Source organism: Paramisgurnus dabryanus, chromosome 4 (genome assembly GCF_030506205.2).
Source record: "Paramisgurnus dabryanus chromosome 4, PD_genome_1.1, whole genome shotgun sequence".
Classification (NCBI taxonomy): Eukaryota; Metazoa; Chordata; class Actinopteri; order Cypriniformes; family Cobitidae; genus Paramisgurnus; species Paramisgurnus dabryanus.
Genome location: NC_133340.1, coordinates 20,316,872 through 20,343,223, shown reverse-complemented (window position 1 = coordinate 20,343,223; position 26,352 = coordinate 20,316,872). Strand labels below are relative to the sequence as shown.

General features: G+C 34.0%; 3 protein-coding genes across 4 annotated transcripts; all 3 read right to left on the bottom strand.

Moving 5' to 3' along the window:
• Positions 1–19: 19 nt before the first annotated feature.
• LOC135760444 (uncharacterized) lies at positions 20–2,416 on the bottom strand. Its single transcript, XM_065274428.2, has 5 exons — positions 2,159–2,416; positions 1,988–2,081; positions 1,740–1,785; positions 993–1,213; positions 20–866 (listed from the first exon to the last, which is right to left on the bottom strand). The coding sequence occupies exons 1-5, from the start codon at positions 2,373–2,375 to the stop codon at positions 833–835; spliced, it is 612 nt and encodes a 203-aa protein (XP_065130500.2). The 5' UTR covers positions 2,376–2,416; the 3' UTR covers positions 20–832.
• A 346-nt stretch (positions 2,417–2,762) lies between these two features.
• Positions 2,763–4,497, bottom strand: LOC135760426 (cell surface glycoprotein MUC18-like). The gene is made up of 4 exons (XM_065274412.2): positions 4,360–4,497; positions 3,992–4,049; positions 3,235–3,582; positions 2,763–3,046 (listed from the first exon to the last, which is right to left on the bottom strand). The coding sequence occupies exons 2-4, from the start codon at positions 4,038–4,040 to the stop codon at positions 2,763–2,765; spliced, it is 681 nt and encodes a 226-aa protein (XP_065130484.1). The 5' UTR covers positions 4,041–4,049; positions 4,360–4,497.
• A 722-nt stretch (positions 4,498–5,219) lies between these two features.
• LOC135752280 (B-cell receptor CD22-like) lies at positions 5,220–26,352 on the bottom strand. Of its 2 annotated transcripts, none has more exons than XM_073814285.1 (11): positions 26,262–26,352; positions 25,944–26,001; positions 24,552–24,890; positions 23,768–24,028; positions 21,228–21,569; positions 20,795–21,055; positions 19,954–20,217; positions 19,756–19,852; positions 19,502–19,547; positions 9,371–9,451; positions 5,220–5,675 (listed from the first exon to the last, which is right to left on the bottom strand). In XM_073814285.1, exons 2-11 carry the CDS (start codon positions 25,990–25,992, stop codon positions 5,580–5,582), a joined length of 1,836 nt encoding a protein of 611 aa, XP_073670386.1. In that variant the 5' UTR covers positions 25,993–26,001; positions 26,262–26,352; the 3' UTR covers positions 5,220–5,579. The 2 variants fall into 2 exon arrangements, with proteins under 2 accessions (XP_073670386.1, XP_073670387.1); XM_073814286.1 differs by lacking the exons at positions 5,220–5,675; positions 9,371–9,451 and adding exons at positions 12,975–14,013; positions 14,095–14,175.

Sequence of the window (26,352 nt, the reverse complement as noted above, 5' to 3'; positions counted from 1 at the left end):
CATTAATTTATCTGTGAAAACATGACAGATAATGCCATTATGCTCTTGTTGTTTTATTTGAATACATTGAACGTTCTCTTAAAATAATAATCAAATAAAACAATACAGAGAAAACGAGAATACAGTACAGTATGTCAAATGATTGGCCAAATACAGACATCTGTTTACACAAGCATTAAAACTAAAAGGACTACTGAGTATATAGCTTCAAAGTTTCCCCAATACTTTTTACAATGCAAAAGTTTATATTTTGTCTTTCTCTGAAGAGATCACTTTATGGGAACTAAATTGTTAAGTGATACCAGATATTTTTGTTTCTCTTGAGGTTTAAAACACATAAACCCAAAATCTCACTTTTGACAATTCTCTTGATGCATGTAAAACATCTTGACTCTATTCAATGCTTACATTTCTTTTTGCTTGTTATAGATGCAAAAATATTTCATTGTTATTAACCTTAATATTATAATCAAATATCTACAGATTTCAGATGAATCATGGGGTTGCCTAATAATATGTATACATTCTGTTAATTTCGGTCAATGAAATGACATGCTAAAGACTGCGCTTAGATTAATAAACAGTAGCTTGTTATGCATTAAAGCTTCAGTGTCTCCATGGTGAAAAGAAATCAGACAGAAGATGATCACTATGATCTGAAACACAGTCAAGGTTAGCTTAGTTTTTACAAGTTTTTTTTTGTGCACAATCTTGTCAAAAAGCTTTAAAGGTGTGGTATCGCCCTCCTCTGGCCAGATAAAGAAAACGCACAGCTGAAACACTCATATTAGTGAGGTTATTTCTTAGACACACAGACCTCAGAGATCTGACATCATCTGGCTGAACTGTAGATCACATCAGTCAACCTGGGGGAAAGTAGTGAAAAACCCTTCAGTGAGCCATTTAAGATCTGTTTATCTGAAGGTGACATCTTTCATTCAAATGTTTAATACACAACAGCTTTGATTAAGAGATCAGTGAATGTTTCTCACCCGTGAGGATCAGATGTATGATGCTTTTCAAAGTTCATATACTGACAGTCCTTCTCTCCAGAGTCATTCATCTTTTTCTTTCTGAAGTGTTGAACACTGGAATATTGAACCTCAGCAGCATCAGTGGTCTCTGACGCCCCATTCTGTTTGGTTGATATTCGTGAGTAAAGTGGAACATCGTTGGCTGAAGTTGCTCCTGCTGATACGTTAAAGTCATTGTCCTGCAATAAAACAATCACATTATATAAGTGAAAGAAAACATGCAGTCAGTCAACCATTATTGTAAAATTAATGAGATTAAAACGATTAGATCTCCTAACATCCTGATGGATAAATCACAAAAAAAGATATATTGTTACAGGATTGAGGTAAGCAGAATGTGTTGTGATTGACAGATTTAAAGGGATCATATAATGCAATGTCCTGTTTTCATAGTCAAGGTACCCTTTAAGTCTGTTATTGATGTTTGCAGTGCAGTTTTTGACTGGACGGGTAAACACTGGGTCAGCTGGCCAATCAGAAAACACTGTGGACATCTGAATAATGCATTTTGTAAAATTCGATACATCTTAGAAAGAGCAAAAAGGAGCTGCAATAATATATGTTATGTGAATACTAATGTGTTTTTTATCTTAAACCATGTTAAAACTTTTATAACAAATACACAAATAATGTTTTTAAAATCATCATACGACCCCTTTAAACAAACAAACACACTGTAACTCTGGTGTGTATTTGTTGAATTACCTGATTTTGCCTGTAAGCTTCAGATCCACCTGCTCTTCTCTTCTTCCTGATAAAAAAACAAACTTGTTTATTATTGTAAAAAAACGGTATTCACAACAAATTCACTACAAATTTGAGCAGACCTATAACATTGAGGAACAGCTCTATATGTGAGTAGTTTAATTTATATTCTGTACATATAAACCATGATGATTGCTATATTTATTAAAATCATTGTTTTTATTATAGCATATTATATTATCACTCACCGTATAAACAGGATGATGAAGATGATGATGAAGAACAGACCACCACATCCTGCCACAATCCCAATAACTGTGTACAGAGCAGAACCCTGAACCCCTGAAACAACATAAATATGAAGATGACTTTATACAGTAAGAGAAGAAGTACAGCAGTCATATCTGTAATGTAAATACCTTTAACAATGACTAATACAGCAGCAGATCTCTGAGATCCATATTTACTCTGAGCCTCACAGTAAAACCATCCACTGTGACTGGAGTTAATGTTAGTGATGCTGTACGTCTGTCCAGATCCAACAGATGATGTTTCATTCACCTTAAACCAGCTGTAGATCTGAACAGGTGGATTTGATTTACTGCTGCAGGTCAGAGTCACTGAATCACCCTCCATTATTTCACCAGATCCACTGATGGACACTAAAGTTTTCTCAGGAGGATCTAAATGTAAAAGTCATTTAATGTTATTTTATTCACCCATGATATCCCACAAATGAAACAAATGCGTAAACAGAAATCCAAAGAAAATAGATTTTTTATAATTGAGATCAATAATGTTTATATATAAAAAACTACACCTGGACTGTTGCAAAGTTGAGTCTAATATTTACTGAACAAGATGAAAACCAAACAAAGCAAACACAATCATTTTACACATCACTACAGTAGTATTAATGATAAATGTCTAAAGAATGTCATACACTTAGTAAACTGACCATGACTGTATAAACTACACTGAATTCAGATGAATGTAAATATGTTTCATATTTGTTTGTGTATGTTAATGAATCAGTGAGTACTTACACTCAACATTAAAATAAAAATCAGGAGATGAGAGACGTTCAGATCCTCTTACAGCAGCAGCACATCTATAAACTCCTGAATCATCACGACTGACTGACTGCAGGTGAAGTTGATTCAATTTAATTCTTCCTTTAGTGAATCTCTGTGTGTTTCTGTACCAGATGAATGTTGTTTCTTCAGTCAGACTGCAGGTGGTTTTACATGTAAGAGTCACTGAATCTCCCTCTTTCACTCTCTGATGATTTGTCTCCACCTGCAGGTCTGACAGCACAACAACAACAAACTCTCTGTTAGTCCATCATTGTACTGAAATCATCTAAACAATGTCATTACAGAATGAAGAATATCAAAATCATCACAACCTTAACTTAATGAGTTTATATCAGACTAAAGTTATATAATCTCTCATGTCCTCTGTGTGTTTATATGATTCAGGTTTATTTCTTTACCTGTGACAACAAGCTGAACTCCAGGAACTCCTGTATATTTACCACCTTTATCTGTTGTAAATCTGCAGTAGTAGATGTGTTTATCAGCTTCTGTCACATCTGTCAAAGTGATGCTGTGAGTGTCTTGAACGTGACACTGAACTCCTCTTCTGTTTTCTGGGTCCAAACACAGCTCAGGTGGTTCTGCATAAGGTGTACCTGTATATGCTACTTTTGTCCAGAAGGCTTTATTCACCACATGGCCAGATGGATATTTTAAAGTACAGGTTATTTTCACTGTTGATCCTCTTAATGCACAAACATATGAAGGGCTGTAATTCACTCCCCAAACCTGCTGACCATCAACATCTGAAACACAACAATAAGGAAACAACTGGAAAAATAGAAAAAATAAATAATGCATAAACAATTCCTAGCAAATCCTTATGCTTATTTCTAACCCTAATGGGGCGATTTTCCAGACAGGGATTAGACTATTCCTACACTAAAATAAATGTAAGTGCTGTCCAAACTCAATACACTTTGCACTGACATATCATTAAATACATCAGTGCCCTTTGTTTTGCCTCAAAATGCACACAAGTAATGTTTTTAATAAGGCATTTTTGTTAAAAATAGTTATATTTCCTGATAAAACTAAGGCATATTCCTGGTTTAAGATAATCCCTGTCTGGGAAACCACTTTGATCATGTAAGAAATGAAGAGAAGAAGTGTATAAAGTGAGTCTGTGAAGAGTGAAGTGTGATCTGCACTTACCAGCAGTCATGAGCAGAAACATCAGAGATATTCTGAAACACATCTCCATATCAAACCTCTACAATCATAAAACATACACTTACAGTCATGAGATCAACATATACACATCATGACATCATCACTAACATTCATTTCTTCATCATTTTATTTAATGAGAGAAGATTATAGTTTCAGTATAATTTACTGCTCATTCACAGGCTGATGTGTATTCAAGATGTTTTTCATCTTAGAGTTTCAACAACTACAGTAATAATCACAAAAACATTTGTTGAGTTTATGAAGTTAAAATCTTTTCTTTCTTTTATAAATCTTCACTCTTTCTCTTCTCAGATTGATTTACTCTTAAAACAAAGTAAAAATCGTCTTACCGTGCTGTAATGAGCGTCTGTGTCAATGCATGAATAAGAAATGAACAAAATGGACAGACGTTGTTAACCGATGGACTGTTGATGGTTTTCACACTTTATTATGAAACTAAAAATACTGTGAATATTTTTGTCTTCCTCTTCCTGAAAATTTGGGCCCTGCATTTAAACACACATGAAGGAGACTCAAGAAACAAAGATAATGAATCCTTTAATGTCTTCATATTTTAAATCACATAACAACAAACATCATCATCAGTAGAGTTCACAGGTCACAGCTTTATATGAGAATATGTCACAAAATATTGAGAAGATCAGGAGCTGTCAGAAAAGGATCGGTTTATAGACGCTTACATCACTTCCTCATTTAGACTCTGGCCCTGTCTAAGATAGCAACATCAGAATATACAGAAGCATAATATGAATATTTTTACACTTCAGCTGTGATGTACTTTTAAAATAAAGAGTTTTACTAGATGTCTAAGAGATGCATTGATGTGCTAGCATTGATCTTTAATTGATGTTGTTTCAGTCTTAGTGCTCATCTCACACTGCATGTACAGAGAAGCCTGTTCAGTTTCCTCTTATTATTTTCACGTTTTACTCCTTATATTAATTCATATTGACTGCTCTGTTTCACATAGACATGAATCTGTTTAGTAACACAATCATCAGTCCTCTAGTGGATAAAAGAGATTATAACATCCATCTATACTCAACACAAAGACACCATCAACACTTTAGTCCTCTTACTAAACTCTCACATTACAATCATTGAAGAATTTACTTTTCCAGAATCATCAGAACAACACACAGTTAGAAAGATAAAAAGTGTTTATTAACATTTATTAACACTGCTTTAACATGCTGAATTAAATTTTTACAAATAAGATATATGAATAATCATTGATCATGTGACTCAAACTGACCAATCAGAAGATCACTTTTAACCTTAACTGTACTGAAGTGTGACAGACTCTCAATATGCTGAACAATCATCTCAGTCAATCATCTTTAATGACTATCAGCATCTGTGTGAACTTCAGAGAATGAGAAGTCTCTTCGGGGATACAGATGATATAACACAGAAATTTTGTCATTATGATGATAGAAAATATATTGTAATGTACTTAAAGTTTTAACTATGTGTAAATCTGTGTAAATCTTAACAACAAATCACATTACATCGGTTCAAAGTGCCGTCTGTCAGAGTAAGAGAGAGTTTAATGTTTGTTTACTGTAAGTGTGTCATATTCAGAAGATCTGGACTGAAGCTCAAGAGTCGTGTAGACGCCATCAGCAGCCCTGCACTGATCAGACTGTAAAAGAAAGATGAACAATAGATCTTGTGTTCATTTGGATCAAGTGAATTTAAGTGTTGAAATGTTTGAGAGATTTACTCTGATTGTGTTGTAAATGTCATCAGATGTTCTGGACTCAGGATTCAGAGCTGTGTATTAGAGGTCTTCTCGGGTCCAAAGAAATGTACCCGACCCGAAATAACCCGAATCACTTCATACCCGCACCCGACGTGCATAAATAAAAAAAAATTAAAGAAAGACCCGACCCGAGACAAACTCGAGAAAATTAGACCCGAGTCCGACCCGAACTAGTGAACATTTTTTTTAACCCGACTGGAACCGAATGTAAACGGCACTGACGTGTGTGCATTCTGCAGACCCACGCGCAGCAGTCAGACAGAAAGAAACTCTGGTGGCCTTGCAACCAATTTGGCGAGCTGCTCCATTCGTTTTACTTTGTTATCTGATGATGACACCAACGTAACCGCTAAAATGTACATTTATAATTGACTGACATGTTTGTCTCAACGAAAATGAACCTTCCGACAACCACACAATGTCGCAAGCGCTCTTGGCAAAAAGATGAGAGGTTTGAAAAGGACATTGACGCACACAGGCAAGAGAGTTCGGGTCTTCTCGGGTCCGTTCAGAAAAAACACATTCATTTTTAAATTACCCGAGACCCGATGCCGCTATTATTGTACCCGACCCGTGTCCGAGGCACATGTGAAACTTTTAGACCCGAACCCGATCGGGTCTCGGTTCGGACCTCGGGTTGTCGGATCTAAGTGGACCCGTGAAGACCTCTACTGTGTATGTATCATCACTCGAGTCAGCCGTCTATAGAGAAAGATTTTATCATTATTCAGAAACAAAATGTAATTCAAGTTTTGAACTTGTCCTGTTAATGTAAAGTTAATAGTCCAATTCTGTGGTGACCATCATCTAATTCAATTATTTACTCACATATCAAAAGTTTCTTTCATGGCATAATGAAATCCACCACTCTTGAAGCAGTTTGCATTTGTGAATTTTTAAAAAGGAATGTTTTACACAAACATCAAGAATCAGAGTATGAATCTCAACCATGGTGACAATTAAATTAAAAACTTAATGCTGCAATGCATGCAGGGTATTAACAAATAATAAATCTCATCCAGGACTCCCAGCATGCGCTGCGGCATGGATAAATAATTTTCTTTGTCACCACTGTTGAGATTCTGTAAGAGAATTTGGGAGATTCATATTGCATTTATATTCTGTATTTATTTAATTATTATATGGTTTCATATACTGAGTGTTTTCATTTCTTAAAGTAGAATATTAATGTGTCTTCTGTCACCTGAATAGAAAATAGAATAGAAGCAAACCTAATTGTTGATTGGTGGAAACTAAATGGTTGAAAACTAAAAACCAGACATTTGGTCAGCTCAAGTTAGTAAAAGTGATGGACACAGAATTAGTAGCTGATGGAAAACAAAAGGTGTTTAAAAAAAGGAAATATGTGCAAATTACAGGGTAGAATTAATGCTACATTCAACTACACTGTAAAAAATGTGGAGAAGAATTTACTTGGAAAAAGGGATTACATTTTAAAGCATTGTCAAGTAAAGGCTAAACACAATTTTAAACAGTTTTAACTAAAACTTTCCAAGTAACATATCTGGGATGCAAACATCAAGTTCAATTATCATCATCTTTTTGATGATCATCAGGCTGAGCCAGTATTGTGTTTATGCTGTCTAGATATACAATTCTTTAATAAAACAAATTATTTTACATTTCTCTCTATTGCATCCATTATTCCATAGTGAAAATTCATGACAATTCATACTCTGATTCTTGATGTTTGCATCCCAGATATGTTACTTGGAAAGTTCTAGTTAAAACTGTTTAAAATTGTGTTTAGCCTTTACTTGACAATGCTTTAAAATGTAATCCCTTTTTCCTAGTAAATTCTTCTCCACATTTTTTACAGTGTAGTTGAATATAGCATTAATTCTACCCTGTAATTTGTTTTGTACATTTGTAAATTAAGTTAGCATTATCTAAGTATTTTTTTACTAACAAATACTATTTTGTCTTTCAACTTCAAAATGTCACATTTATTTTATTGAATTGCAGTTGTTTTTTATTATTTGTGCTCAAATAAATACGAATTTCTCATGTAATATTAATTATTAAATACGTTTCTGGGTTGTTTAATTATAGGAATGTTACATTCACAATGTTTAAAACAACTGTTTTTGCTTGATATGTAAATAATAGATAAATATTGTATTTTCTTACACAGCAAAATCCCCAGAGTTGAATCAACTCTGCTGGTTGTACATATTGTCCCAATCTTACAGAGAGTTAAAAAGTAATTCTGAATTTGAGTTAAAAGCTGCAATCTGTAACTTTATCCTCTCTATCACCATCTCTGTTTGAAACCTAAAATTGCATACTTGTAGTTATTTTCTTAACTTAGGTTTAGATGTTTGCTGTTTCATTTAAACTCACCATTATTGTACTCAGTGGATGTTTTAGTAGGACTAGACTCTTAGTTGCTAGTTTTTTCCAACTGCTTTAATTTTATATGGTTAAGCCATGTTGTGTTATAGCAAAGAAAAAACAATACTGCAAATCCATAGTGATTTTTTTAGTACATAAATTCAAAATATTGTCAGCATCTAGAAAACTTTTGTGCAGGTGTAGTATTTACACTCTTATCATAAGTATCCTTTTCCATTAATCATGTGAGACTGTAGTATAATATCTAGCACTCTCATGGCAGTTTGTCATTCTGAACGATTTTGAGGGACTTAAAAATTAACTGCAGCACAATGTAGACACACAAACATCAAGAATCTGAGTATGAATCTCAACAAGGGTGACAAAGAAAATGGTAACAATGTTCATTATTTATTCCTGCCACAGTGCATTCTGGGAGTTTTGGATAAGCTTTGTAATTTGTTGATACCCAGCATGCATTGCAGCATGAAGCTTTTCATTTTATTTTCACCATCATTGTGATTTATACTCTGATTCTTGATGTTTGTGTGTGTACGCTACACTGTAGCCAAATTTTAAGTATCAGTGTTTCAAAATCATTTAGCATGACAAACTGCTATGAGGGTGCTGTATTATACTAGAGTCTCACACAATTAATGGAAAAGGATACTTCTAATAAGTGTGCAAACACTACACCTGCACATAAGCTTTCTAGATGCTGATGATGTTTAGACTTTATGTACTAACACCACTATAAAATTGTGCTGTTGTATTTTCCTTGCTATAACACAACATGTTTTAAACAAACATAGTTTTAACAGTTGAAAAAGTTAGCAACTAAGAGTCAAGTCCAACTAAAACAACCACTGATCACAATAATGGTGACTTTAAATGAAACAGCCAACATCTAAACCTAAGTTAAGAAAATGACTCTACAAGTTAGATGTAAAATGCAATTTTAGGTTTCAAACAGAGATGGTGATAGAGAGGATAAAGTTACAGATTGCAGCTTTTAACTCTGCTTCAGAGTTACTTTTTAACTCTCTGTAAGATTGGGACAATATGTACAACCAGCAGAGTTGATTTAACTCTGGGGATTTTGCTGTGTAGACGCCATCAGCAGCCCTGCACTGATCAGACTGTAAAAGAAAGATGAACAATAGACCTTGTGTTTATTTGGATCAAGTGAATTTAAGTGTTGAAATGTTTGAGAGATTTACTCTGATTGTGTTGTAAATGTCATCAGATGTTCTGGACTCAGGATTCAGAGCTGTGTATGTATCATCACTCGAGTCAGCCGTCTATACAGAAAGATTTTTATTATTATTCAGAAACAATATTTGATTTATAGTTGAATGTAACATCAGCACTGAAGGATTCACTATAGATGAAGCAGAATAGAAATCTACTGCAGGTATAGATGAAGGTTTGTGTTTGCTCACCTGCTTCTGCTTGAGCTCCCTAAAACAAAAACAAAAACATTTTAATGTTTAAATAACTTGAGTTCTAACACTGAGCTATTAATAAATCTGACAAAAAGGCCAAACATCATTTTGAACCATTACTGAATATTTTTGCTGTGAATTGATCACATTAAAAACAGAGCATGTGATAAACTAAATCCATAAAAAAAACACTTGAACTGACATAATAAACAAAATGATGTAGTAGAGAATGAAGAAGATGATAGTGATGATGATGGCGAAGATCAAAGCCCTGTATCCTGCCACAACTAGTGAATTAAGAGTAGAAGCCTGAACCCCTGAAACAACATAATTATGAATTAACACACAGAATGAATCAATAGTAAACTGATCATCTGTTATTGTTACGGTGAGTGATACAGCTGCAGATCTCTGAGATCCACTGATGGTGGTCATTGACCTTTTCCCAGCAGGATCTTTAAGGGTTTTGTCTTGTTGGTCCTGTCATGTCTTTTATTTTGAAGTAAAAAATTGTCACGTTTGTCTCTTGTGTTTACTTTTCATGTGTTATGTTCCTATTGTCCTATGTTTGATTTTATGATTGATTTTTGTTTTTTTATCGTTCTGATTGGTCCACTGTTTATATATGCTCTGGTGTGATTTTGGTTCACGTCTCTTTCAATCTCCTCCACAGTTTGGTGACTGCAGTGGGTTTCTTAAACATATTTTCCAGAGATTTTTAACCGGGATTAGATCAGGATTTGTCACTGGCCAATTTATTATTTTAATATTTTCAGCTTCAAAGAACTGCTTTACCTGTTTGGCTGTGTTACAAAGAGCATTGCCCTGCATGAAAAGGTATAATGATGTGTCTTTAAAATCCTCTTTTAAATAGAGAATTACTTTCTTCTGCCACAGATTCGAAAGCCAGAATGACAGGTAACCCTTTAATATGTTTGTTTTGAATGTCACAGCTCAATAGACGTAACAGTCGTTTCTCAATATTACTGTTTCTGGGTCACAAAATGTAGTTTTAAGATTATTAATATGCCAGAAAATTGATGGATGATCTTCCAATCTGCAGTTCATTAGTAAAGATGGCGCCTATTGAAAAGTGTGATAAAACATATTCGGAAAAGTGAGTACCAGGGCGACCAGCGAGTGTCAGTGCTCATTTAGTCCTGCTGAGCACAGCCTCATCTCGACCACACCTATTGTATAGTTAGCTGCTGGCTCTGATATATCTGTGTCTGATGGTCAAAAATGATAAAATAGGAGATTTGTTTTAGGTATATCTATCCAACAGTCTCTGGTCTCATAAATTTATAATTTGTTTCCTTTATTCATATTTAGTCACTTATATATTTTTAATGTTTTGGCAGAGATAAAAGTTAAATTCCATAACTGGAATAATATATATATATATATATATATATATATATATATATATATATATATATATATATATATATATATATATATATATATATATACGTATTTTCTTTTTAATCTTAACGATGTACTACATCACTGTCTTTTTTACTTAACTTTGTTCTTGTCAATTGCATAATGCTTATCAATTTCAGTGGTGTTTTCTCTTGTTTTAATAGTCACGTCATGGGAAAATAACCCAGCAAGTGTCCCGATGTGTCCTTACAAGTGCCCAAACCCCTGATATACTACTTGGGTTAATTTGAAACTGGGTTTTTGCACCCTTTTAAGGGCACTTCAGGAAGGGGACATATGTAAAAACACACTCCAGATAAATAAATAAAATATTATTTTCATTGCTTTATTCGCCAGTGTATTTGAATCGGCCATGCTATGTGACACAATCTCGCAACTCTCTAAATAGTTTGCACACCAAGAACTCTGAACTTTGAAGGGAATAGGGCATAGGGATGATCACTTCACCCTCTGATTCTTGATCTAGGGACTGATTAATACACACAGAAAGTGTTTAAAAACAGTGTTTGTGCAATTTATGTGTGAGCGTGTGACCATCCACTCTGGTGGCAGCATTGTCCATTTGCCATTTTAAAATAATATAATGTAACATATCTCTAGATAACATTTCTCTTCATTTCTCTTCAAACATTCTTAAAATATACAGTCTCTAAGTGTGAGAAGTGAAGTGTCATCTGCACTTACCAGCAGTCATGAGCAGAAACATCAGAGATATTCTAAAACACATCTCCATATCAAACCTCTACAATCATAAAACATACAGATCAACATATACACATCATGACATCATCACTAACATTCATTTCTTCATCATTTGATTTCATGAGAGTGAAAGATTATAGTTTCAGTATAATTCACTGCTCATTCACAGGCTGATGCGTATTCAAGATGTTTTTCATCTTAGAGTTTCAACAACTACAGAAAAACATTTACTGAAATTATAAAGTTAAAATCTTGTCTTTCTTTTATAAATGTTCACTCTGTCTCTTTTTAAATTAATTTACTCTTAAAACAATGTAAAATTATCTTACCGTGCTGTAATGAGCGTCTATGTTAATGCACAATTAAGAAATGAACAAGATGAAAAGACATTTACTGTTGGTGGTTTTCACACTTGAATATGAAGTATAAAAAACTGAATATTTTTGTCCCCCTCTTACTGAGAATTTGTGCCCTGCATCAAAACCAAAACCAAATAAACTCAGAAACAAAGATAATGAATCCTTTAATGTCTCCAGATTTACAGAAAATCATTTATCATCAGTCACAGGTCAAAGCTTTATAGAAGAATATGTCACAAAATATTAAGAAGATCAGAGCTGCAGGAGCATGAGATTGTCATATAATGTGTGAATATATGTTAGTGTCACTTCCTCATTGAGACTCATACTCTGTGTTAAGTGTTACATTGAAGCTTAAAACAGTCTGTTAGCAAGAAAACAACATCAGAAAATATAAAAGCACAAAATGTCCACACTTAAGGGTTTAAGCTGTATCATCTTGAGCAACAGACTACATCAGGGGCCTGTTTCAGAAAGGTGGTTAAGTTTTAACTCAGAGTTGGTTTGAAAAGGGCCCCTGGGCTGCTGATAGGAAATGGCACAAAACGAACAACCCTGCTGACCTCTGTCGCTTTCAGTCACTTCTGTTCCCCCTACCACTCCACCAACTTCCATTCATTGCAAAAACACTTGAAAGAGCTGTTTTCAATCAGGTATCTTCATTTTTATCACTGAATAACTTGTGGATAATAGAGATTATAACATCCATCTATACTCAACACAGAGACACCATCAACGTCCTGTTACTGAACTCTCACATTAGAAGAAAGAATTTACTTTTCCAGAATCATCAGAACAACACACAGTGAGAGAGATAAAAAGTGTTTATTAACATTGATGAATTAAATGCATACTGGTTAATTTTTGTCCATAGTTCCAAAAAATCTTTAATGACTAACTGCTGTGACAGTGCTGGTGATGAGTAAGTAAATCATTTAATTAGGTGATGATCTTTACCCACCACATAATTGCACTATTAACTTTACATTAATACAACAAATGTGCTTTATGCACACAAAGATAATGCAACCAGGGAAAAGCTAAAGGGTCAAGAGTCCAACTGCAACAAACACTGATCACCATAATTGTGCCTTTACCTGAAAGAAAACATCATCATCTAAACCTAATAAACAAATTGTGTTTTCCACAGCAATATTTTTACTGAACATTCAAAAAGAATGTTTTACAAGAGTTTCAAAATAATAAAATTCAATATTTCTCTATTATTTACATAACAATCAAATTGTGTGAGCATTAAAACATGACATTGTCAAAAACGTTTGAAAGCCAGTGTAGAGATTGAAGTATAGGACTAATATGGTATTTCTTTCTCACCCCCGTTAAAAGCCTTGCCGCTGCATTCTGCACTAACTGTAAGCGGCCAAGCAGAGTGTGGGGTAGACCGATATATAGCGAATTGCAGTAGTCAAGCTTAGATGTTATAAAAGAGTGAACCAAAATTTCTAGGTCAATAAACAAATTGTGTTTTCCACAGCAATATTTTTTCTGAACATTCAAAAAGAATGTTTTACAAGAGTTTCAAAATAATAAAATTCAATATTTCTCTATTATTTACATAACAATCAAATTGAGTGAGCATTAAAACATGACATTGTCATAACGTTTGAAAATGGTAGAATGCTACATTCCTCTAACGTTTAAACAACCCAGAAACGTTCTTAAAACATTAAAAAACCTGGACACTTTCTATGTCATTGACATAAGTCATTGAAATAAATGTGACATTTTGAAGTAGAAAAATAAAAGAGTATTTCTTTGTTAAACATACTTATGTTATGCTAACTTTATTTAAAAAAAAAATCATTTTTTACAGTGTGAGTCATATTTAGAAGATCTGGACTGAAGCTTAAGAGTCGTGTAGACGCCATCAGCAGCGCTGCACTGATCAGACTGTAAAAGAAAGATGAACAATAGATCTTGTGTTCATTTGGATCAAGTGAATTTGAGTGTTGAAATGTTTGAGAGATTTACTCTGATTGTGTTGTAAATGTCGTCAGATGTTCTGGACTCAGGATTCAGAGCTGTGTATGTATCATCACTCGAGTCAGCCGTCTATAGAGAAAGATTTTTATCATTATTCACAAACAATACTTAATTAACACACTGCAAAATAAAATATTTTTTAAAACGTGTTGTGTTAATGTAAAGTTAATAATGCAATTCTGTGATGATCATGATTTAATTAAATGATTTATTCACATATCAAATATTTGTTTCATGTCAAAACGAAATCCATCACTCTTGCAGCAATTTGCCTTTAAGAATTTATAGAAATATGGACAAAAGTTAACCAGTACACCATTGGGACGCACAAACATCAAGAATCAGAGTATGAATCTCAACAATGGTTACAATTAAGTAAAGAACTTCTTGTTGCAATGCATGCTGGGCATTAACAAATTACTTCTCATCCAGGACTCCCAGCATGCACTGCAGGATGGATAAATAATTTTCTTTGTCATCACTGTTGAGATTCGTACTCTGATTCTTGATGTTTGCATCCCAGACATGCTACTGAAAAGTAAAGTTCTAGTTAAAACTGTTTAAAATTGTGATTAGCCTTTATTTGACAATGCTTTTAAATTTAATCTTTTTTTTTAAGTAAGTTCATCTCCACATTTTTTACAGTTGAATGTAACATCAGCACTGAATGATTCCCTATAAATGAAGCAGAATATAATTCTACACTGTAATTTTTTTCAATTTGTAAATAAAGTTAGCATTACTAAGTATTTTTTTTACTAACAAATACTATTTTGTCTTTCTACTTCAAAATGTCACATTTTTTATTGAATTGCAGTTTCTTTTTTTATTATTTGTGCACAAGCAAGCAAGCAAGCAAGCAACTTTATTTATATAGCACATTTTTTAAACAACAGACGTTGACCCAAAGTGCTTTACAAAATAATAACATTAAAATCATAGGTTACACTTTATTTTGATAGTCCACTTTAGACATTAAACTATTTACAAATAACTTAGCAACTACATGTCAACTAACTTTCAATAATTTGCAACTATATGTCAACTAACTGTCATTAGAGTATTAGTAGACTGTAAGGGTTGGGGTTAGGGAAGAGGTTTGGGTTAGTGGAATAAGTTGACATGCACCTGCAGAGATACTTATAGACAGTTGAATGTCTGTTGAGATATCATCACAATAAAGTGTTAGTAGATATTATACAACACAACAAACATACTTCATTCAAAAGCTAAAGAAAATAAATAGTTTTGGTCCAGAGTTTTGGACCTACCACGGAAAAAGCACGATCTCCTTTTGTTTTAAAATTACAATGAGGTACCTTTAAAAGCAGTTGATCAGAAGACCTGAGAGTTCTAAAAGGAGAGTAGGGAACTATAAGGTCACTAATATACCAGGGGGCAAGCCCTGACAATGCCTTGTAAACAAACAAGAGAATTTTAAAATCAATCCTAAACTTGACCGGAAGCCAGTGTAGAGATTGAAGTACAGGACTAATATGGTCTCTCTTTCTTACCCCCGTTAAAAGCCTTGCCGCTGCATTCTGCACTAACTGTAAGTGGCCAAGCAGAGTGTGGGGTAGACCGATATATAGCGAATTGCAGTAGTCAAGCTTAGATGTTATAAAAGAGTGAACTACAATTTCTAGGTCCCTACTGGATAAAAAATTCTTTACTTTAGCAATTGATCGCAGGTTAAAAAAGCTTCCTCTGACAACAGCACCAATCTGTTTCTTAAAATTAAGTGATGAGTCCATAACTACCCCTAAACTCTTTACATGATTCTCAGTCTTTAGGGATAAAGAACCCAAATGATCTGGATAGGTAGATAAAACGGGAGAGCCTACGATCAGAACCTCAGTTTTACTCTTGTTTAATTGGAGAAAGTTGCTAGATAACCAGAGTTTAATGTCACTTTAACATTCCTGTGCTTTATCCAACGAACAGGTTTTATCTAAGCTCACAGGAAAGTAAAACTGGAGATCGTCTGCATAGCAGTGATATGAAATGCTATACTTCCGAAAAACACTTTGTAGAGGAAGCATATATAGTGAAAACAGCAACGGTCCCAATATCGACCCCTGAGGGACACCACAAACCAAAGGGGACGATGTGGAAGAGAAATCTCCCAAGTTCACAGCAACTGTCCTACCTTTCAAATACGAAGCAACCACTGAAGAGCTGTACCCCGCACACCAACCCAATGCTCCAGACGACTGAGGAGAATTTCATGATCTATTGTGTCGAAGGCAGCGCTCAGGTCCCATAAAACCAGAACAACATTTGATCCAGAGTCCAACGATAGTAATATATCATTAGTAACCTTGAGCAGTGCCGATTCTGTGCTATGACAGGTCCTAAAGCCCGACTGGAATGTATCTAGAATATCACAAGTATTTAAAAATGAATATAGCTGTAAATAGACCACTTTCTCTAAAATTTTAGAAATAAAAGGCAATTTAGAAATTGGCCGATAACTGTGATAAATTGTATGATCCAAATTAGGTTTTTCAACAAGGGGTGAAGAATTGCATGTTTAAAACTACTAGGTACCACTCCATTCATTAAAGAACTGTTAATTATAGCTGTTACACTGTAAAAAAAATCCGTAGAAATTGCAGCTGGGTTGCCGGTAATTTACCGTAGATTTAAATGTATGTTATTTACTGGCAACATTTTGTTCAAAGTTAAATGAACATTTAACATTTACAAGTCTTTGTCTTTACAGAGTAAAACTAAAAAAACAGCATCAAGCAAAACATTTTGGGAAACAAAATCTGAAGCAAAACCCAGAAAAAGGTTGATGATGATTTCTGGTTCCCAGAATTCTTTGCATGAGGCTGTTATTGTATAGTTTTATTCTGTAAAGATAAAGACTTGTTAATATTTAAAATTTATTTAACTTTGAACAAACTCTTGCCAGTAAATAACATACATTTAAATCTACGGTAAATTACCGGCAACTCAGCTGCAATTACATTGTAATTTCTACGGATTTTTTTTACAGTGTAGGCTAGAACTCACAGTGGGAAAAACATCTTTAAAAAGATGAGTGGGTAAGACATCCGTTTTACAACTTCCTCCGTTTATTTTGGAGACAACATCTGCCAGCTGTGCTGATGAAACTGGTTCAAAATTAGAAAAAGTGTTGGACAGTGCAGGATTAATTTGTAAACAGGAATGTACAGGTAATATTTCACTTCTAATCCTATCAATTTTTTGAGTAAAAAACAGTAGAAAATCTTCACAAGTTTCTTGTGTGGCATCTCTCATAACATTCCTTGTAGGATTTAAAATGGAATCAATTGTGTCAAATAATACTTTTGGCCGATTTGCGTTATCTGAAATGACCTTAGAATAAAATTTCATTTTCTCCTCCTTTACTACTTTCTGATAGTTAGCCAGATAATTTTTTAAAATTTCAGAGGAAACTTGAAGTTTATCTCTCTTCCACTTTCGTTCAGCTTTTCTACATTCTTGTCTAAGAGTGCGAGTTACATTATTCAGCCACGGTTGAGAGATTACCTTTTGTTTCTTTAGTTTAAGAGGGCAACACAATCTAACACAGAAGTACATGACTTTGTAAAAGCCTCAACCTGCACTTCAATGTCTTCTCCGACAGCAGTGTCTGTAACATGCGATGAATACATTTCGGAGAAAAGTTCTGTTCATAAATTCAAATGGAATTTCTCAAGTAATGTTAATTATTAAATATGTTTTTGGGATATTTAAACGTGGTTATAGGAATGTTGCATACTACCATTCTCACAAGATGTGACAAAGTCATGTTTAAATGTTCACACAATGTTTTAAACGACAATGTTTTAATATTTACATTTTTGCTTGTTATGTAAATAATAGAGAAATATTGTATTGTCTTACCACCACAGAACTGCACTGCTAACTTTACATGTTCATAACAAATGTGCTTATACACATAAACTTAATGCAACCAAGAAAATGCTAGCAAGCAAAATCTTAAGGGTCAAAATTCAAACTAAAACACACACTGATCTAGTGATGGTCGTTTTCGAAGCACTGCTTCATGAGGCTTTGAAACATTTACAAATCTTTTGTTTCGAATCAGTGGTTCGGAGTGTGTTTCAAACTAGCCCAAGTCACGTGATTTTAGCAAACGAGGCTTCATTACGTCATAACTGTTTCGAAACGTTTCGAAAATCCGATGGTTCACCACTAGGGGGAGTTGATCACAACTGACCAGTGTCTAATATGTTTAGGTGAACTCGGATCAGTTTCATAAAACATTTATCCTTCTGATTAATAACACTATCATTTTGTCTACTTTTTGTTTATAGACAGATTTAATGACAAAAATGTGCATAATTAAAAGGGTAGTGGGTTTTAAAGATTTGTTTTCCCCAAATAAAACTAAAAACACAGAATGCATTTTTAATTAAGTCTAAATTAAGTTAAATTTTTTTAACATATTTTAATAAAAATCTTGCTATTATTTTGAAAAAAAGTGTCAAATGTTTGGACATATCTGCTTTTACACTATTTTGACCAGCAGGGGTCACCAGCGTGTGTGGTGTTTCAAACTGCTTTGAAAAACTAAATCAATTTCCGAAGTAATTGGTTCAATTGATTCGAAAGCTTCGAAAAGCTTTGTTTCTCCCATCACTACACTGATCACCATAATGGTGACTTTAAAGGGCCCATGGCATGAAAATGTTAGCATTGCCACTTTGTAGGTGTGAGCAAAAATTTGTCTTTTTGGGTGTGTCTTTTAAAATGCAAATGAACTGATGAAGTGCAAACACTGATCACAATGATGGTGGTTTGATTTGGAACTCAATTGTGCTGTGAATAATTTTTTCTCTCTCTTTCTTTTTATGTGCACTAAATGGCAGTTCAGTGGTTGGATAGTGCAGATTAAGGGGGCGGTATTATTATAATAAGATATCCTTATGACATCATAAGGAAAGCCAAATTTCAATGACCTTTTTTTGATCACACCTACAAAGTGGCAATGCTAACATTTTCATGCCATGGCCCCTTTAAATGAAACAAAACATCAACATCTAAACTGAATAAGTAAATTGTGTTTTATACAGCAATATTTTTACAAAACATTCAGAAATAATGAATATGCAAATAATAAAATGCAATGTTTCTCTATTATTTTCATAACCAGCAAAAAGGTAAATATAGAAAACAGTTGTTTTAAACATTGAGTGAACATTAAAACATGACATAACGTTTGAAAATGGTAGAATGTAACATTCCTTTAACATTCAGACAACCAAGAAACATTACAATAAGGTGACATTTTGAAGAAGAAAGACAAAATAGAATTTGTATGTAAAACATACTTAGATAATGCTAACTTTATTTACAAATCATTTTTTACAGTGTGTGGAGGTTTGTGTTTGTTCACCTGCTTCTGCTTGATGTCTTCTGCTGTATGACCTCTTCTGTGCTTTCTATAAAAGGCAAGGAAAAATAACAGAAAATAACCTTTTAATGTTTAAATAACTTGACCTCTGATACTCTGAGCTTCTGTGATGATCACAAAACTCTTCCTCATCACTGTCTTTACCGTCTACAGTTGTGCATTTGTGGCATTAGAAGCAGAGCATGTATTAAACTGAATCCATGAAGCAAACACTTGAAATATAAACTTTTACTGACATAATAAACAAAATGATGAAGATGATGATGATGAAGAACAAAGCTCCACATCCTGCCAGAATCCCATAAAGTGTATAAAGAGCAAAACCATGAACCCCTGAAACAATATATTTATGAATTAGATTATTTAACAGGTAAGTCACACAGTGTTAGATGAAAAATAAAACACACAGAATTAATGAATATTGAACAGATCACCTGTTACTGTGACTGATACAGCAGCAGATCTCTGAGATCCAACTTCATTCTGAGCCTCACAGTAAAACCATCCACTGTGACTGGAGTTAAAGTTACTGATGCGGTACGTCTGTCCAGATCCAACAGATGATGTTTCATTCTCCTTAAACCAGCTGTAGATCTGAACAGGTGGATTTGATTCACTGCTGCAGGTCAGATTCATTGAATCACCCTCCATTATTTCACCAGATCCACTGATGGACACTGAAGTTTTCTCAGGGGGATCTAAACGTAAAAGTATTATTCAGTATTATTTTAATAACCCATTATTTTACACAAAGTGTCAAAATAATTTTTTTTTATACAGATCTGATTTTATATCAGATCAGTAAGGTTTATATATAAAAAACTACATTTGTACTGTTGCAAAGTTGAGTTTATTTACTGACCAAGATAAACCCAATTAAATCATACAAAACAATTTTACACATTACTACAGAAGTATTAAAGATAAATGTCTAAACAACATCTAGGGGTGGTTTCCTATAGATGGCTTAAGCCTAGAAGCTTTGCAGACATATGCTGGGGATACCAGATACTTTTTATATTGCTGAAAACACTTAGTGGCCATTTATATATAATGTAAAGCTGCTTTGAAACAATTGACTTTTGTGAAAAGCGCTATATAAATAAAATTGAATTGAATTGAATTGAATTGAATTAAGGTAATGCCTGTCCGGGAAACCATCCCCTAATGTCATACAATCAGTAAACTGCCTGACTGTATAAATCATACTTAATTAACTCATGTAAATTTGTTTCATATTTGTTTGTGTATGTTAATAAAACAGTGAGTACTTACACTCAACACTAAGATAAACATCAGGAGAGGACAGAAGACGTTCAGTTCCTCTTACAGCAGCAGCACATCTATAAACTCCTGAATCATCACGACTGACTGACAGCAGGTGAAGTTGATTCAATGTTTTTATTCCTTTAGTGAATCTCTCTGTGTTTCTGTACCAGATGAATGTTGTTTCTTCAGTCAGACTGCAGGTGGTTTTACATGTAAGAGTCACTGAATCTCCCTCTTTCACTCGCTGATTTGTTTCCACCTGCAGGTCTGAAAGCAGACAAACTAAAACTGTTAGTCAGTTATCATACTGAAATCTTCTAACCAATGTAATTACAGAATAAAGTAAATCAATATCATCAGAACATATTAGACACAGTTTCATAATATAATATCTTATGTTCTCTGTGTGTTAATATGATTCAGTGGTTTATTTCATTACCTGTGACATCAAGCTGAACTCCAGGAACTCCTCTCCATTTACCACTTGTTTGGTTTGTTATAAATCTGCAGTAGTAGATGCGTTTATCAGTTTCTGTTACATTTGTTAAAGTAATGCTGTGAATGTCTTGATTTTCTCTTTGACAAACTCCTCTTTTGTATTTTGGGTCCACACACAGGTTTGGTTCTGCCGTATGAAGTTCAATAGCTTTGGTCCAGAAGGCTTCATTGACCACATGGCCAGATGGATATTTTAAAGTACAGTTTATTCTCACAGTTGATCCTCTTAATGCACAAACATATGAAGCACTGTAATTCACTCCCCAATCTGGCTGATCAAGATCTGAAACACACAAATATAGGCAATAAATAAATCTTTAGGAAACAAGTACAAGAATTTGTCACAATTAATCCACTAAAGACGATTCTTGCTATTTCAGTCATGCAAGACTAAAGTCCTATCTACTTGAATGTGAAAAGACAGATATCTCTAAAATCATGAGCTAATTACAATTAAACAATGTATTTCTGACCAAGAATTAAACCTAACATCAACTATCTTTTGTTTCTTAAGCTCAAATTGCAAAAAAAAAAAAAAACATGTGACATCATGTAACTAATTCTAGTGACAAAGTCGCAAAGTTGGCAAACACTGCTTAGTCCTGCTGAACCAGGGTCATGCCTTGGCACACTTTCTCAACATTTAACTCTAAATGTGATGTTAAAACATGCTCCTTTTATCCCACAACACAAATTGTAGTCAGAGTTTAAAATCAAACTAGTTCACACTTTTTTAGTTCACACAACTCCTAATTTTTCAACTCCAGAAATTTGCTGTGTATTACCCATACTTTTTTAGTACCACCTCGGTTGGGGTTCCAAGTGAGCTGAGCTGATACTAAAACGTGACGTAAAAACACTGTAGATCACTGATTGGTCTAAGAGAATCTTCACTACCAGCATCATCGCTAGACGTAAGATCAGCTTTACCTCCGTGCTTGCACTGTCTCAAGCAAACCTGGGGCCCGTTTCAGAAAGGTGGTTGAATGAAAACTCTGAGTATGTTAAAGGGGCCATGTCACAAGACTTTTTTTAAAATGTAAAATAAATCTTTGCTATCCCCAGAGTACACATGTTAAGTTTTAGCTCAAAAAACAATATAGATGATTTATTATAGCATGCTATAATTAATACTTTGTAAGTCTGAGCAAAAATGTGCTGTTTTGTGTGTGCCTTTAAAATGCAAATGAGCTGAATCAATTCAAACACTGATCACAATGATGGTGGTTTGATGCAATTGAAACTCAATTGTGCTGTCAATTATTTTCTCTCTGCACTAAATGGCAGTGCTGTGGTTGGATAGTGCAGATTAAGGGGGGGTATTATCATAATAAGATCTCCTTATGACATCATAAGGGGGGCCAAATTTCAATGACCTAATTTTTCACGTGCTTGCAGAGAATGTTACTGGGTTGATCTTGTACTCATTTTCTAGTTTGATAGAAGGACTGGGAACCCAATTATAGCACTTAAAGGGCCCATGGCATGAAGATGTTAGCATTGCTACTTTGTAGGTGTGAGCAAAAATGTGTTGTTTTGGGTGTGTCCTTGAAAATGCAAATGAGCTGATGAAGTGCAAACACTGATCACAATGATGGTGGTTTGATGCAATTCAAACTCATTTGTGCTGTCAATAATTTTTTCTCTCTCTCTTTCTCTCTGCACTAAATGGCAGTGCAGTGGTTGGATAGTGCAGATTTAGGGGGCGGTATTATTATAATAAGAGCTCCTTATGACATCATAAGGAGGGTTACATTTCAATGACCTAATTTTTGCTCAAACCTAGAAAGTGGCAATGCTAACATGTTCATGCCATGGGCCCTTTAAACATGAAAAAAGTCAGAAGTCTGCATGAAAATTATTAGAATAACTTACAGTCCTCAGTTAATTTACATCTTATATTTTAAACGTGATTAAAAAATTAAATGTACACAAGTAGCAATTTACAACAACAACACTTTTCTTTAAAATATATGCTCGTAGTATAGTTGCTGTACACTTGCAGCAACACTTTCAGTTTTAGTAGTAAAAAGGATTTAGATCTCTTTTTTACGTGCTGTTGCCATGGTGAATCGTAATATAAGAGCTCCATTGATGATGGCTTTTCATAGTGGTTGTGCATGCGCTAAACTCAGAGTTAACCTACTCAGAGTCGATTGAACTAACTCAGATCAGCTGTTCTGTAACAGAAAACAGTTCTGTTGCATTTCATAAAGTTTACTGAGTTGGTTTGTGCAATTTTCGGTTGGAGAACTTCCAAAAAGGTCACATATGATTTCGGGTAAGGAAACATAGTGAACATCAATGCTCACTGGTTTTTGAGTTGCATTGGGAAAATTTTTAGGAAATGAATATTCTTCTTTTGCACTTTATACATTAAACCAAATATTTCAGTTTAAGCATTTTATACTTTCAAACTTAATTAAGAATGAGTTTAAAGGTTTGAAATATTTCAGTGTTAATAAGCGAGTGTGAACTCACGATATACTGTAAGATGAATACCAGGAGAGAACAGAAGACTTTCAGATCCTCTTACAGCAGCAGCACATCTATAAACTCCAAAATCATCACGACTGACTGACTGCAGGTGAAGTTGATTCAATGTAATTCTTCCTTTAGTGAATTTATCTATGTATCGGTACCAGATGAATGTTGTTTCTTCAGTCAGACTGCAGGTGGTTTTACATGTAAGAGTCACTGAATCTCCCTCTTTCACTCTCTGATTTGTCTCCACCTGCAGGTCTGACAGCAGAACAACAACAACAACAACAACAACAACAACAACAACAACAACAACAACAACAAATTCTCTGTTAGTTCACAATCATCATCATTATCATAACCATGCTGCAATCTGAATTAAAATCAATATCAAACATGTTTGGCAATTATTGTTTTAACTAATTCTAACAACACGGTTATTGCAAATATTAAGTCTCAGAAACTGCATGATCAGATATCTAACCTAACAAATCAAATAAATTTTTATATAATCTCAGTCCAGAATAACTGCTTACAGATGTTATCAATAGATTGACTGCAACAATATAAAGATTACATTAAGTCTGGATGAAACAAATCTCATTCACCTCTAATCATTAAAATCAATGTACAGAAGAGGAGGAAAAAAGAAAATCACACACTGATCATAATGAGATTCTTTTAGCAATATCATTACATCATCAACTTTATAAATTTATATCAGGCTATAGTTATATTTCATGTATTCTGTGTGTTAATATGATTCAGTGGTTTATTTCATTACCTGTGACATCAAGCTGAACACCAGGAATCCATACATTATATTCACAGTTGTATCCACAGTTTGTTGTAAATCTGCAGTAGTAGATGTGTTTATCAGCTTCTGTCACATTTGTCAAAATGATGCTGTGAGTGTCATTATATTCACTGTAAACACATTGAACCTTTCCTGTGTAATTTGTGTCTGAGCACAGGTTATGTGTATATGCTGATTTGGTCCAGGTGGCTGTGACCCAAAATCTATCAGATTGAGTTAAAGTACAATTTAATCTCACTGTTGAGTCTCTTAATGCACAAACATATGAAGGGCTGTAATTCACCCAAACCTGCTGACCATCAACATCTGAAACACAAATATGAAGAAACTAAAGATAAAAAAATAAAATAATGCATAAACAATTCCTAGCAAATGATCTTATCCCAGCAAACATGAGACGTCTGCCCGACGTGCAGATCATGTCTACATTAGGTCGGTTGGTCCAGGCCCTTATCTGTATGACTACACAACGTACAAATCTGGACTTCTGACTACGACCCCTCTTGGACATCAGATAGACGTCAAAATCAATACAGAAACATTTTATACAAATTTGGTCTATGAGTTCTGAGTCAAAAAAACGTAATCATCACATGTATTTTTGTAGAAAATTTTTATCTTTATATATGAATGTGTGTTCAAAAACATAGCACTGCTCATAGATAAAGTTGTCTTTCTATTTCTCTCTCTCTCTCTCTCTCTCTCTCTCTCTCTCTCTCTCTCTGTCTCTCATGCGTGCAGTATATAATTGTTAAATGTGCCTCATGTCTGTTTAACTTAAACAGTAATCTGTAAAATCAATTACAATGTTTAGAAGTAGAACCAGACAAACCAGACTGACTTTACTTCTTTGTTTTGTCTTCGTAAGTGTGTTCGCTGAACATGTTTTTTGTTGCAAAGAAAGTTCACATGGGTCTTATACCTTACTAAATGTTTACCAACAATAATACACCATATGTAATGTCTGTAAATTCATTTCATAAACAGTGTAGTATTGTCGCAATTTCTCAGTTGATTTGAGGTGTCACATCTTATTATTTAGGTGCATACGATCACGGGGAAACACTTTCATAAAATTACAATACTAGATTTTAATCACATGCAGACATCAAGAATCAGCCCATGAACCACAACAGTGGTGACACTCTCTGGACTCATGAGTTTTTATAATAAGCTGGTGCAGTGCATTGCAAAGTGTAGAAAACTTACCATCGTTGTGATTCATGGGCTGATTCTTGATATCTGCATATGTGTATAAATCTACTCGTTTTTACATTTTTGAATACATAAATGAGGTTGCATTTCGCATTACAGTAAATAACAGTATGTTGATTTTATCTCCAAAGAATATGCACTTACCAGCAGTCATGAGCAAAAACATCAGAGATATTTTGAAACTCATCTCCATATCAAACCTCTACAATCATAAAACATACAGATCAACATATACACATCATGAAATCAACACAAACATTCATTTCTTCAAAATTTGAGAGAAGATTATAGTTTCAGTATAATTCACTGCTCATTCACAGGCTGATGTGTATTCAAGATGTTTTTCATCTTAGAGCTTCAAAAACCACAGTAATAATCACAAAAACATCTATTGAGTTTATATAGTTAAAAAAAATTCTTATTTTATAAATGTTCACTCAAACAATGTAAAAATCATCTTACCGTGCTGTAATGAGCGTCAATCTTAATGCACAAATAAGAAATAAACAAAGTGGAGAGGCGTTGTTATCTGATGATCTGCTGGTGGTGTTTA